This window comes from Sinocyclocheilus rhinocerous, unplaced genomic scaffold (assembly GCF_001515625.1).
Source record: "Sinocyclocheilus rhinocerous isolate Xijiao unplaced genomic scaffold, SAMN03320098_v1.1 scaffold1121, whole genome shotgun sequence".
Classification (NCBI taxonomy): Eukaryota; Metazoa; Chordata; class Actinopteri; order Cypriniformes; family Cyprinidae; genus Sinocyclocheilus; species Sinocyclocheilus rhinocerous.
This window is the reverse complement of record NW_015670367.1, coordinates 200,708-214,276: the sequence shown is the minus strand read 5'-3', so window position 1 is coordinate 214,276 and position 13,569 is coordinate 200,708. Positions and strand designations below refer to the sequence as shown.

Sequence of the window (13,569 nt, the reverse complement as noted above, 5' to 3'; positions counted from 1 at the left end):
GTGTGTGTGTGTGTGTGTGTGTGTGTGTGTGTGAGAGAGAGAGAGAGAGAGAGAGAGAGAGAGAGAGAGTGTGAGTGAGTGAGTGAGTGAGAGAGTGAGTGAGTGAGAGAGAGAGTAGACGAGGGTCAGCCGAGAGAGTAAGGAAAATGTAAGACAAAGAACTGTGCTGACAGGGAAACTGAGGACACTGTGCCTCACAGTTACGCACTGGTGAGCGTGATTTCACCAAGTACATTTACAATTAGTATGACAATTTACCAAGAACATTATCTATGTGTAAAATAATATGCATTTTTAGAATCAATATGTCTCTGCCAACAAGAAAACAATATTCCTTCCTTCAAGTGTGAATTCAAATAGTCTTAACTCTGTCTGCAGTTAAAGGGACAATTACTACAGAATGTATGAAGATACTAAAATGGACAAAATGTAAAACAGTAACTTAGCCTACTTACTGGACACCAGCACACTATTCTATCCACTTCTTTGTGCGAAGAGACACAAAATGTTAGTATTAATTTCCCGTGAGAACAGATTGAAGGGGAATACCAAAAGTCCTGCGTCTTTCACTTTCTGTTTATAGGCGGTCTATTGGCAGTCTTCCAAAATATTAATTTTCACCTGAAAAAGGTATACTGAATGTAACGTTCGTTAGCTGTTTTTTCCTAGCAAACCACTAATAATTTTTAGCGATTAATTTAGCCAGCGATTACAAGATGATTGGTGATTTAGTTTTATATAGCGCCATCTGCTGGTCAGTGAATTAAAGTGGAAAATAAACGCTTGCCAGTTTGCTCGGCCTCCCTCTTCCCTTTATATTCCAGTAGCCCCTCACTGCAGAACACAAGATCCAGGGGGCGTGGTTGGATCCACATCTAGTGGGTGGAGATGGGTGGGTTTAGGGATCAGGGGGTGGAGACGGGTAGGTTTAGGTATATGTAAGGTGGGAGGAGTTGGATCTGGAGGAGCCCCCTGGATCTTGTGTTCTGCGGTGAGGACCGTCTCTTATATTCTGGTTCTGACCACTTGATCACAGATCACGTTCTCTGGTACTTTTCAATTCTCGAAAAAAACAAAAACAAAATACACTGAACTGACTTTAACTGATAAACTGACTGTTTTCTATTGTCCTCTTGCATTAGCAGCACACGTTTTTCCTGTTTAACACTGTAAAGCTGCTTTGACACACTCTGTATTGTATAAAGCGCTATATAAATAAAGGTGACTTGACTTGACTTGGAGCTTTTACAATGAGAATGAAGCATTAAAACATCACGTTTACAGTTTGTTCAAAATATTCATTTCTTTATCTCTGGCTTAAAATAAAAGACAAAAACAGAAAGTTTTTTTTAAATATATTTATTCTCTTGTGAAAATAAATGTTATTTTTAATAGTTTATACTCATTCACTAGAGTCCCTCATGTTTAATGATCTCAGCATTATCCACTATCACACAGGGCTCTGTGTCAGGATCATCATCATCATCATCATCATATTCATCGTCGTAGCATTCTGGACGCAGGCAGCGAAAGCAGAACTCCTCGTCGCAGTGGGGACAAATAATGTTAGGGCAGCCCTCACCATTGTGTGTTAATAGGGCCTGGCATCCCAGACAGGCCCTGAAGTACGGGCATCCATTCACTGAGCTTTGCGGGTCACTGATCTGTTTGACGCTGAGGAGGGCAGCACGGAGTGCACAGTTCGGCAGCATGCAGGAGTTGGTGGTCGAAGCGTTGCATGGCCACTCCCTCTGACACGCCCAGCAGAACTGAAACACGCACCTCTTTGCTTTAGAACAAGTTCTGCAGACTGCTCGCTGTCCATCCAACTTTCTGATATCAGATCGCTGACAGCTAGGACACTGCAAGTCAGACAGACAAGTTAAATCATTGCCAGTAGGTGGCGACAAAATACTTTTGTCACTATAAGTTAGTCATTGAATCATTCACTCAGTCTATCTTATTAACGGTGCTACTGTGTGTTGGAAGGAGATTCAGTGATTAATTTGGTCAGAATTGTTTGGAACTATAAAAAAACACAATATTCTGCAATTGTTCTGTCTAAAATGTTATTATATAAATGTTATTATATAAAAGTTATTTTCTTATTGAACTGTTGTATAAAATGAACTGTATCAGAGCATAACTTGACTAACAACAGGTAGCAGTATATTGCGGTATCCTCTTTTGGAAAAACAGATGTTAAATAGATGCTAAAATCTTCAAAATTAATAGATCTCTTTTCTTTCCTATAGTACGCTGTCATAATGTGGGTAGTTTTTACAAATTCATGAAAATAAAATGAAAATAACAGTTCTACCTTTGGACTGGTCATGTTTTAAAGTCTGCTGTTCCACATCCACAGATCGACGGAGAAACCTGTGAACAATATGAGTTACTGGTCACTTAAAGTAATGTAATAGTAAGCCACTGGTGAACAACATGAGCACAGTTTTCAAATCAGTCAGTAAAAGGCCAATATAATAATACTACTACTACTAATAATAATAATTAAAGCAAACAAATACCTTCTTCACTGGTAGATCATAAACACACCAAACTCAACACTTGTCTGTGCCAGGAAGCTGTGTTCCTGTCTGTAAGCACAACTCGAATGAAGGGGAATACCACAGTTACATGTAACTTTCACTTTGTCTTTACTCACTAATCTTAAGCACAACCCTATATGACCTTTCTTTCTCACTGATTATATGACAGGGTGGGATCACTTTAACTGACACCAACAGTTAGTGCAAGATTTATTGTCCCTTCAGCTTAGAGCTGTCATATATAGGGCAGAATGGTATTCAGAGGTCTTATTTATGTGACAAGATAAAAAAAAATACAGCAGTGATTTATTTTACAAAACAAAAAAATGCATAGCATATTGTATTTATTCTTGCATTATACTTTAATATTTCATTGCACTTTTCCCAAGATAATGATTATTTCTAGTCTCCCACATTTTATCTTTGTATCAAAAACAATTTGCGACAATCAAGTTTTTCTTTTCTTTTGGGTGTTTTAAAGAATTGATTTCTGTATTTAACTACACAGCTAGGCCTACTGTTATTTAATACATTGTAACTGTTTAAAATATCTCAGAACTAAAAATGCGCACAAGCCCAGGCTGAGAATGTCGATATCGCCATCTTGTGTTTGTAAACAGAAACATAAACGAACGATTCGAGCAAGCTGTACCGGCATGTTCTAAATATTAAACTGTCATCTACTCCTGTGCTGCACAGCTTACATAACTCTGGGCTGTTCCTGTATACACTTGTTAATGTTTACAAATGATCAGGAAATGACAGCGTTTGTTTGTGATTTAATATCTATGAGTAAGGCTACAGTCTGGGATGCTACATGGCTTTTTATCTGTCCCGTACAGTAATATATTGTTCAAACAGGATGTCATTAGTAAGTGATAAATTTTGACGTGAATGGCAGGTCGGACCACATGACAGACATATCCCAAAAATCACACGTAGGATCAACATAATCATAGAGGTGTGGAGAGTACATAACGCCCTCTCACCCGTTAATACGAACAATGTTTGTTTCGAAGAGGAGTTACACTTTGGCGAATCTGATGTTCTATTCTGTAGGCTACTGCTGACCAATGACAGACAGGCCTCGGCGATGGGAGGAGCATGCATATAATTACGCCTGTGAATGTGTGTGGAGTTTTTTTCCCAACTCTGGAGCATGCCCAGAAGAAACTCATTTTATTATAAGTGTGACAGAAACGCGTAGTTGCAAAGAAGTAAGATGGGAGACACTGCAGAGTGGAGCTGGTATTCATTGGTGTTGTGTAGCATCGGTTCCATTACGGTTGTGGATTACCTGCTGAGATGGTCATGGCAGTTGTTGGCATGGATTCAAAGTGTACGTGCTCTCTGAGATCTGGCAAACGGACCTGAGGACATATGGCCAATGGGCTGGTAAGGTTTTCTTCAAAGAGTGGGTTCCTTTCTGATTATTATGTAATTATAACACGATCTGCTGTTTAGTGCAGATGCATTAGGAGCAGAAATAAACCGATCACGTTTAATAATACTAGTGCCAGTTAATCATTTGCTTCTTCTTTCACTATGAATGGTATGGCAAACTGTTGTAGCATATATTCCCTTTAACTAACCATCTAAATTTATTATTATGCTATTAATGCGTTTAATTAAATTATTTGTGATAACAGTGACAAGTTAATATACCAATGTTACTGGTAATAAATTAAAAAGTGAGTTATATCTACAATATGTTAACTATTTACTTCCAACTAGTGTGCATTCCAGTTGCCGCTGGTAGGCTAGTCATTTTACTAGCAACTAATCATCAGGCACTAGTACTTATTTCTCAATTTATTAGATACAACTATCCATTTATGCAAATCTTTTCTAATTGTTACTAATAACATTTTGATGTCTTACTATTTTTTAAGAATAACTACTAGTGACCAGTTGAACAGATGCTAGTCACTACTGTAATAAGTATTAATATCTAATGAATAGTTAATTATAAGAGTGAAAAAGATACTAGTCATTATAACATTGTAGTAGTAATTTTAAAATAATTATTAGTATCTTAAAAACACAACTTTTAAAAAAATATACGTTAAAACAGCTTGCCATAAAATTCTGATCAAGATGATTTCATAAATAAGTTTTTCTGAACTAAATTGTACATTTCTTTGAACATCAGAACTGCCACTTCGGTGTTCTTATATAATAAACAATTGTAGTAAAATATTGTTTTATATGAGCTGTCTAATGGCGCTTTTCCACTGCATGGTACGGCTCGGTATGGTTCACTTTTTGGGGGGTTTTCCACTGGGTACAGTACCTGGTACCTGGTACTTTTTTTAGTACCACCTCGGTTGGGGTTCCAAGCGAACCGTACCGTTACCAAAACGTGACGTGTAAACCCTGCTGATGACGGATTGGCCGGAGAGAATCGTCACTACCTGTGTCTCTGAACTTGCGACACAAACACAAAAGAAGCGCTAGATTTAAATCAGCACAGCCAGCGAAGGATCGAACGCAACTGTTTTGAACGAGCGCACCTTTTTTTTTAACAACCAAAAAGTTTTGTTGTCTGTTGCGGAAGAACAGACGTTCCTCTCGTTGATAGCAGAGGAGCGGATCCAGCGAGAGCTTGATGGGGCGACGCGGAATGAAAACGTTTTTTCAGGAGTCGTGGTAGTAGACGCGGCGCAACTATAACAACATGTGAATAATCCCGCCCACTCTAAAGCGGTACTGAACTGCAGTGGAAACGCAAACCATGCCGAGCCGAACCGTGCCGTGCCGAGCCGAGTCGTACCACGCAGTGGAAAAGCGCCATTAGATGATAGTGATTGATATCCAAGGTTGTTTTCGTAAACGAAAACTAAGACTAAAACGATTGATGAAAAAACAATCTGAAATAAACTGAAATAAAATAACTGAACTGAAATAAAATAAAATAAAAACGTCAAAATATTTGAAAAACTAAAACGAAACTAAACTAACAACAGTTATTGAAAAACTAACTGAAATAAAATAATAATTATCAGAAATTAATACTTTTATTCAACAATGATTAAGACGTTTAATGTCTTTGGTTACAAAATGTTTATAAATGCTCTTCTTTTAATGTTCTATTCATCAAAGAATTCTGGAAAAAAAATTTTAGTTTCCACAAAAATATTAACTGTTTTCAAGGTGAATAGTAATAAGAAATGTTTCTTGGCACCAAATAAGAAAGAAAGAAAGAAAGAAAGAAAGAAAGAATATTTTAAATATTTTAATAGGCCTATTGATTTTGAAGGTTATGTCTATTAATTTATTCGGATTATATAGTAGTAACAATTGTTAAAGACACAATAGGCACACTTACTCATAAATGATAGACACGGGTGTTTCAAATAGACTACACCTACAGGCAGGGCCGTTTCTAGCCAATTTGACGCCCTAGGCGAAATCCCTATTGTAAATTTACTGTTAAGATAAACATTTTGCACAATTTAGTATCTGTAATATCATTGTGTTGCCACTAGATGCCTGTATAGCCCTATGTAACAATCCCTAGTGGCTAAGACATTACACATAATTTACACATAAATCACACATAAATTAATTTTATTACATTTTGATTTGGATACTATATACTATACTACTACATATTGTTTAGATATTATCAGTGGCTACTTTTTTGTCTTTATCTGTTTTTTGTTCAATTTTTTTGTTGCTGTTTCTTGAAACATTGAACCCGCGACCCGAACCGCACTCGCATTAAATCTATTACATCAGGTAAGCAAGATAATTTATTTTCTCATGTAGCACAAGCAATCAAACCAACATTAGGCAGTCTAAGTTGGTGCTTTGAAGAAAAATACATGCAGCGCAACATGATAATTAACAGAAAAAAAGATGAGAACGCGCATCCTTTCTGAAAACAATACAAAACTAGCCTAGCATCTTGTGATCATTCTGCCAGGCGTTTGAACAAATGTGCGTAAAATAAAACTAATTTAAAAATTCAAAACTATAATAACCTTGTTGATATCTTGCTGACAAAACTATTACCATTTGCGCCAGTTTGTACCGCTCAGCATTGGTTTTCTGCTGGCCCACCTGGTGGACCATGCTTTAACCATAGACTGTATAAAAACAGGCTTTAACCAGCAGAATCCTGCTAATTAGTTGGTGGATCACAGGGAGTCCAGCAGGCCGGCAAGTGATGCAGCAGGGTCTTGCTGGAGCAAGACAGATGTTTGTGGTTACATAGCATGGGGGGCGTCACACCATCATCTAGTGTCCAAAACACAACATGTGCTTGTGACCTGCTTTGCTGTTTTTTCTGCAGGGGTGTTCTTTTGCATTGGTTGTACAGTACTCATTCTGCTCAGGGCATCTGCATAGCCAGAAACTCATCATTGCTGCCTTTTTATTATTTACTTAAAATGTGCAGATTCCAGACATAATCAAAACAGCCTTAAAAATCTGACACAAACAATTATAGTGGTTGAAGTTGGGTGATCTAATGATAACTGACAATAGAACAGGAAGGATGAGATATTTCACTAAACCTTCCTGTCTCTCACAGTTGTAACTGGAGCAACATCAGGGATTGGTCGTGCATATGCTGAAGAGGTCAGTAAATAACTCTCTTTTAAAAAAAAATTAATTATGTGGGAGTTTAATAGCATCCGTTTTGATACAAAAAAAATTCACTGCAGATCTTTGTAGTTTTTTTATCCGAGTAAGTTGCATACTTCCTCTAAGCTACAACATGCAATATCTTACTGATTTTGGTGTCCTAACATGGCTTTAGCCTTCGCTTTAAGTCAAGAAATGTCAAGTTTGCTCTATAATTGTCATTAAAATGCAGCATGTGACAATATAGGCGAATTGCCATAATCAACTAGTCTGAAGGATCCAGACGCACTAGTAATTTCCATTTTCCAAAATCTGCATGGATGTGGTATGTTATCAGATTAAAATCCGGGCCTCTCTTGGCCGCCACAGTGTGTTGTTCTTGTCCTCAGTGAAGGAGTAAGTATGTCTGTTTACAATGTGTTTGCGCTCCTGCACATCTAACAGAGAATAAGAGGGACTCCTGTGATTGACTTCCACAAGTTATTAACACTGTTATTGTCTACACAATGAAAGTTAATGGGGTCCAAAACAATATTGGACTCAGTGACTTTCATTCCGTGGATAAAAATCTGTTGAAATGCATGGCAATAATTACTATTCTTCCTATTTCCTCTATATACAGTAATCTATTAGGGTGTATTTGTGTCTTAGCTTGCCAAACGAGGATTAGACATTGTTCTGATCAGTCGCTCGGATGACAAGCTTCGCAGTGTCGCCAAGGAAATAGGTGAGTTACAAAGTAGAAGTCAAGATGAAAAATGTAGCTTCTCGTAGTGATCAGAACAGAGACAAATCCGTTTGTACGCAAGACCTCAACCACATTTTCTTTAAAGGGGTCATATGATGCGATTTCAATTTTTCCTTTCTCTTTGAAGTGTTACAAGCTCTTGGTGCATAAAGAAGATCTGTAAAGTTGCAAAGACTAAAGTCTCAAATCCAAAGAGATATTCTTTATAAAAGCTGTCTTTACATTTATTTTGAAAGATGAAGCTCGCGATTATGGTAAGAGGCTTTACATTTCCGACGAGTGCTTGCGGTGTTCGGCCAATCACAATGCACTGAGTCAGCTAGCCAATCAGAGCAGACTGCGCTTGTCAAAGGAGGGGGCTTTGTTAAAAACTAGGTGTTTGAGAAAGGCGGGGCATAGAGAACCTACAATAATGTACAGTATTTGAAAAATAATGTGTTTTTTGAACATTAAAGCATGTCAACATATTCTGTTACACCAAATACACAAAATAATGATCTTTAAAATAGCATCATATGACCCCTTTAAGAGTTTGGAATGATACAACTGTAAAATGTTATGGCCCTATTTTTAAATGTCATGAACCATATTTGCAAATATGCTGCTCAAAGAATGGTCTAATATTCAGCTTATTTGTGATCTATCTCTAGTCTGTGTTCTTCTAACCAGACTAGTTTTATGTGGGAAAACAGCTTTATTTTCATACGTTTAGACAGAGCAAAAAGAGTATAAATCTGAATGTGTTTGTTTCAGAATCTCGGTACAAGCGCCAGACACATCTGATTCAGACAGACTTCACAGAGGGCCATTCCATCTACTCTGCTATCACACAACAGCTAGAGGGCCTAGAGATTGGAATTCTGGGTAAGATAAAGATCAACAATGATGTGTAAAACAGTGAAGATGGTGCAAAAGAATGAAATTAATTTTGGTAAGCCTTATAGGGGCCATAGAATAAATGTTTTTCATTTCTGGAACCAAAAACCATCATAATTTAGTTTTACATGACCATTTTTTAAATCCTTTTTTTATTGCTACTGTACCTGCTTCTACAGTATACAAATGACTACACTTCAATGTCAGTAATGTCAGTGGACTACAAGGCACTACAAGTGGACTTCAAAGCTGCTTTGAAGTGTGTATTGTGAAAAGTGCTGCACAATTGAAATTGAAAATCAAAACTGAAAATTTTAATTAAATGCCAGCTATTTATTTTCTGTATATCTGGTAATTCCTCCCCCTAGCATCATCATCATCATTACTGGTGATTAGGAGTAAGAGTATTTACCCTCCCTCTATCTCATTATTTCAAGTCAAATCACAGCTGCTGTTTTTCCCTGCTTATTTTCTACTTGTAGTAGATCAGAAGGTCTATGCTATCAACAGTTAGTATAATAAAACACACTCAATACACTGTACAGGATAATTCAGTCTACATTTATTTATATCTATTATTAATTTCTTCTGTTTTCTCTGTAGTGAACAATGTAGGTATGAACTATATAGGGGTTCTAGCTAATTTTCTGGATGTTCCTGATCCAGACCAGGTCTGACTCAGCTTTTCTACACCACACAGCTTGACTTTCTACTCTATTGTAATCTGAATCCATTGTATGAAAGTGTCTATTACATGAAGTACTTTTTTCTGTCTCCAGAGAATCACACAGGTGATAAACTGTAACACACTGTCCGTCACTCAGGTAAGACTATCTGTATGTGAACCTGTTTACATACGGCCTGTTATACCATATATTTGTCATCTTAAACATCATCTTGACATAGCAGCATACATAGGCTCTTTTACAAAATGTGTGCCATTTTGTGTCCTTTGTGTGCATATGTAAAAAAAACAATACAGGGGTTGGAAAAAATAATGTGAATGCCTGGGAAATAAGCAATATTTCTTTAGTAAAGTGTGTCCTCACAATTTGCCTTTAATACAGCTTACTACCTTCTTTGAATAGATTCATATAACCTTTGAATGGCCTCCAATTGAATGTTGTCTAAAAAAAAACATCTGCCAATTGCTTCAGAAATGTTGGAGGAGGGAATCGGCTTCTTAATCTTCTCTCAAAAACTGGCCACAGGGATTTGATTAGTCCAAACGAGTCGTTCGTTGTAGTTTTTGAAAAGTGATTTCTGTTAAATAAAATATCTCCTTTTGAAGTGGACTTTGAGCTTTGTAACTTTGCAGATCTTTTTTATGCTCAAACAGCAACATTACAGACTAACTAAAGTTGAAAAAGGGAAAATGCATAATAGGACCCCTTTAAAGTCAGGTGATTGAAAAGGCCAGGGCAGATGTTGAAGGTAATCTTGGAGCTCCATTCGCCGAGGTTTTCTGATCATATTGTATGGTTTTATGACCATATTGCTCGCATTTTAGCATTGGTGTTCATGATGAAAGTTTTAGCAATTACAGCTCCTTCATGTATGTTAGCTTTGTAAAGTGCCCTGTGGTTGGATTTTTTTGTGGGAAGAGAGTGTACAAGGCGAAAGCTTAAGTTTGCTGTCACTTTGCAGTAGTAGTTCTGTGTTGTTTGAACACAATATTTCTTAGTACTCGACAGTCCCTATAATTCAATCACGCTGATGAAGTCTTGCCATGCTTTGTTGATGGCAATCATAATCATAAAGACACCAAACAACTGGGCCATTAACAGACGTTCCTGCTGAACAGGTTCCCGTGATTTGTCTTTTTTGTAAGTCTAACAAGTCATCGATTTGACCCACTTACTAAACACTGCTGAGCACAACTTATACTGATATACAACCTAGAGAGTATAGACATTGGAAAGATAAATAAAAGATAATTGCAACGTTTGTTTGTTTTTTACTGCAGCCTACACACACAATATTAACCCCGGTAATGATGTTCACATTATTTTGTCCAGCCCCTGTAGATGAATATGGATATAAAAATGGATACAGATTATATGTTATAGATAATCCAGTAATTTATAAGCTACATACATATAAAAATACATACATACACTACCAGTCAAAATTTCGAAATAAGTTTTTTTTTGTATGTTTCTTATGCCAACACTCTAAAAAATATTGTTTGGACGCAACAAAAAAAATTAACGCAACAGTTTGCATCATTTTTTTTGAGTTAAGTCAACTTCTTCTGGTCTAGTGAGTCTGTTCTCAACCTAAGCAAATGCTCTACTCTTCAGTACAATGGTAATCTCATAAAAACCACCAACATAACAGAAACACATGTAAATACTAAAATAACCGAACACTGAACATTAATAAATCTTCTCCTGTTCTGATCTTAAATAGAAATGCATAAAATATGAGTTTATTTCTACATTACCGCTCATTATTCAGTCACATGCAAAGCATGCTGGGAACCTGAAACGTGAACTTGAAAAAATGAAGTTATGGAGCTAATTACATTGAGTTAGTACAACTTAAATAATGTTTTAAACAAACTAACACAGATATTTAAGTTGAAGTTACACACAGTATTACATTGATGTTATTATCAACATTAAGATGTCAGGACAACTCATTAAAAAAATGTTTAAACCTTAAAATGTTTAATTAAATCAATAAATTGGAATTTTTAACTTGCACTAATGCATTAAATTAAGTAGTGGCAACAGATCCACTGAATTATTTTTTAGAGTGCATGATTTAGTAAACCGAGGGAACAAATTCGTAAATCCTGGGCACAATTTACTATTTTTTTTTTCCTGCTGCAAGTCACTTTGTTGCAAGTAAACTAGAACTGTGTGTTCCAGTTCTTACTAAATATATTATTCTAAAGATATGATTCTTACTTAGATAAAAATATATATAACATTTTAGTAGATATTAAAATTCCACTATATAAAATAACTTATTCTTGAAAGAAAATAAATAAGTATTCTTGAAAGAAGCAAAATGTTCGAACAAATATTTTTCAAAATAATGACTGTCTAGAGAAAAGGTTGTAAAGGTGGCACTGCAGGCGTTCAGGATGCAGTGTTTATTATGTATTAAGCCTCTTCTCTGTTTAAACTAAGTATTCAGCCAGATATCAAAGTCTTGTCATCAGCATTACAGGACATCACCTCATTAGGCCAGTTGCTTGGAAACAAATAATGCTTATTATGCGGGGACATTTTTGTGTTTTATGTCTCTGAACACTGCTAACATAGCACTGGCTTAATGTTTAAATGTTAACACAGATGAGTGGATTGTTTATTTGGGGGGGGCTCTTAAGTAGCAGTGTTTATTAAAAGCAGAGTGAAATGGAGAATTATTGCATCTCGTTACAAACTTGCATTTTAGATTTGTTGACTAAGAGAGACTGAGTTTTGACTCAGTTGTAGAATTGGCATCCAAATGTTAAAGACATAGATTTTAAATAATGTGATCCTTCACTCATCCACATGCTTTATGTCTTTCTTTCTTCTGTGAAAACACACAGACAAAAAGCTGCTTTTGTCCATACAATGAAAGTCAATGGTGGCCTAAAAGTCACACTGGACCCTCACCCTACTGACTTTCACTGTTAAACCACTGCTTGGCACGTTAAACCAGACAGGCTGCATGTTAACATTACTGTCTTCAATTACTGTATGTTGGACACTGCAAGTGGCCGCAGAATTGTGACACTGCAATGACAGCTGCATTAGGAGATCTTTGTGTCATGCATGTGTTACTCTGCTTCCTGTGTTTGGCTTCAGGTGACCTTGGACAGTAGCTGCTGGTCTGGGACAGCTGAAGCACAGTTTGCAATCGTTAGAGCAATTACTACAAAAGCAGAAGGCCACAGGGAGCAGTTACACACTCACTGTTTACTCTCCTATGCTAGAGGCCAACGGGATCGAGGGACTGCTGGTAGAAAGAATGGAGGAGAAGAGATGAAATCTAGCGAAAGGGCAATGAAAGAACAGGTGATAGGGCACAGGAAAAGAATAGCAGGGTTGGATGAGATGAGTAAAAGGAAAGATTTTGCTGGGGGGCAAAAAATGTAGGAAGAATTCACTGGAGAGGATCTGATGTTAGAGGGGAAACAAGGAAATCCAATAATCAATATTCTGTCACACTGAGCAGCCGGATTAAAAGCCGTTTTACATGGTACATGGTAACCCAATGTTCCCAGTTTATTTCAATGGGAGAGAGGCAGCAGATGGAACTGAAAATGGCAATGCTAGCTAAGATCACGCATACACCGTTCAAAAGTTTGGAGTCAGTAAGGATCTTACTAACTCCAAACTTTTGAACGGTTGTGTACAGTGGTGTAGTTCAAAAGAATTGCATTTTATTTAACTCTCTATTCATCAAAGAATCCTGGAAAAATGTAACAAATGTATTTTGTTTCCACAAAAGTATTAAAGGGGTCATATGATGCGATTTCAATTTTTCCTTTCTCTTTGGAGTGTTACAAGCTCTTGGTGCATAAAGAAGATCTGTAAAGTTGCAAAGACTAAAGTCTCAAATCCAAAGAGATATTCTTTATAAAAGTTAAGAGTCAGCCACACCTACCTAAAACGGCTCGTTCTAACACACCCCCACATACCTACGTCACGATCTCGGAAGATTTGCATAACGCCGCCCAAACGTTCACGCAAAGAAAGAAGGCGTAACTTATATTCTCGCTGTAGTATTGTTGTTGCCGCCGCCATGTCGTGAAGAATCAGAATCAGAATCAGAATGAGCTTTATTGCCAGGTATGTTTACACA

General features: G+C 36.9%; 2 protein-coding genes across 2 annotated transcripts in view; one reads left to right on the top strand and one right to left on the bottom strand.

The window, feature by feature from the left end:
* Nucleotides 1-1,377: 1,377 nt before the first annotated feature.
* Nucleotides 1,378-2,599, bottom strand: LOC107734141 (probable E3 ubiquitin-protein ligase RNF144A-A). Its single transcript, XM_016546005.1, has 3 exons — nucleotides 2,529-2,599; nucleotides 2,321-2,379; nucleotides 1,378-1,862 (listed from the first exon to the last, which is right to left on the bottom strand). The coding sequence occupies exons 2-3, from the start codon at nucleotides 2,333-2,335 to the stop codon at nucleotides 1,410-1,412; spliced, it is 468 nt and encodes a 155-aa protein (XP_016401491.1). The 5' UTR covers nucleotides 2,336-2,379; nucleotides 2,529-2,599; the 3' UTR covers nucleotides 1,378-1,409.
* A 1,153-nt stretch (nucleotides 2,600-3,752) lies between these two features.
* LOC107734140 (very-long-chain 3-oxoacyl-CoA reductase-like) overlaps nucleotides 3,753-13,569 on the top strand; it is a 13,299-nt gene continuing 3,482 nt past the window's right edge. Inside the window, 7 exon segments of the mRNA XM_016546004.1 lie at nucleotides 3,753-3,867; nucleotides 3,869-3,944; nucleotides 7,087-7,133; nucleotides 7,791-7,866; nucleotides 8,641-8,751; nucleotides 9,367-9,434; nucleotides 9,543-9,587. Of these exon segments, the coding sequence (XP_016401490.1) occupies nucleotides 3,772-3,867; nucleotides 3,869-3,944; nucleotides 7,087-7,133; nucleotides 7,791-7,866; nucleotides 8,641-8,751; nucleotides 9,367-9,434; nucleotides 9,543-9,587 (519 nt within the window). The 5' untranslated portion in view covers nucleotides 3,753-3,771.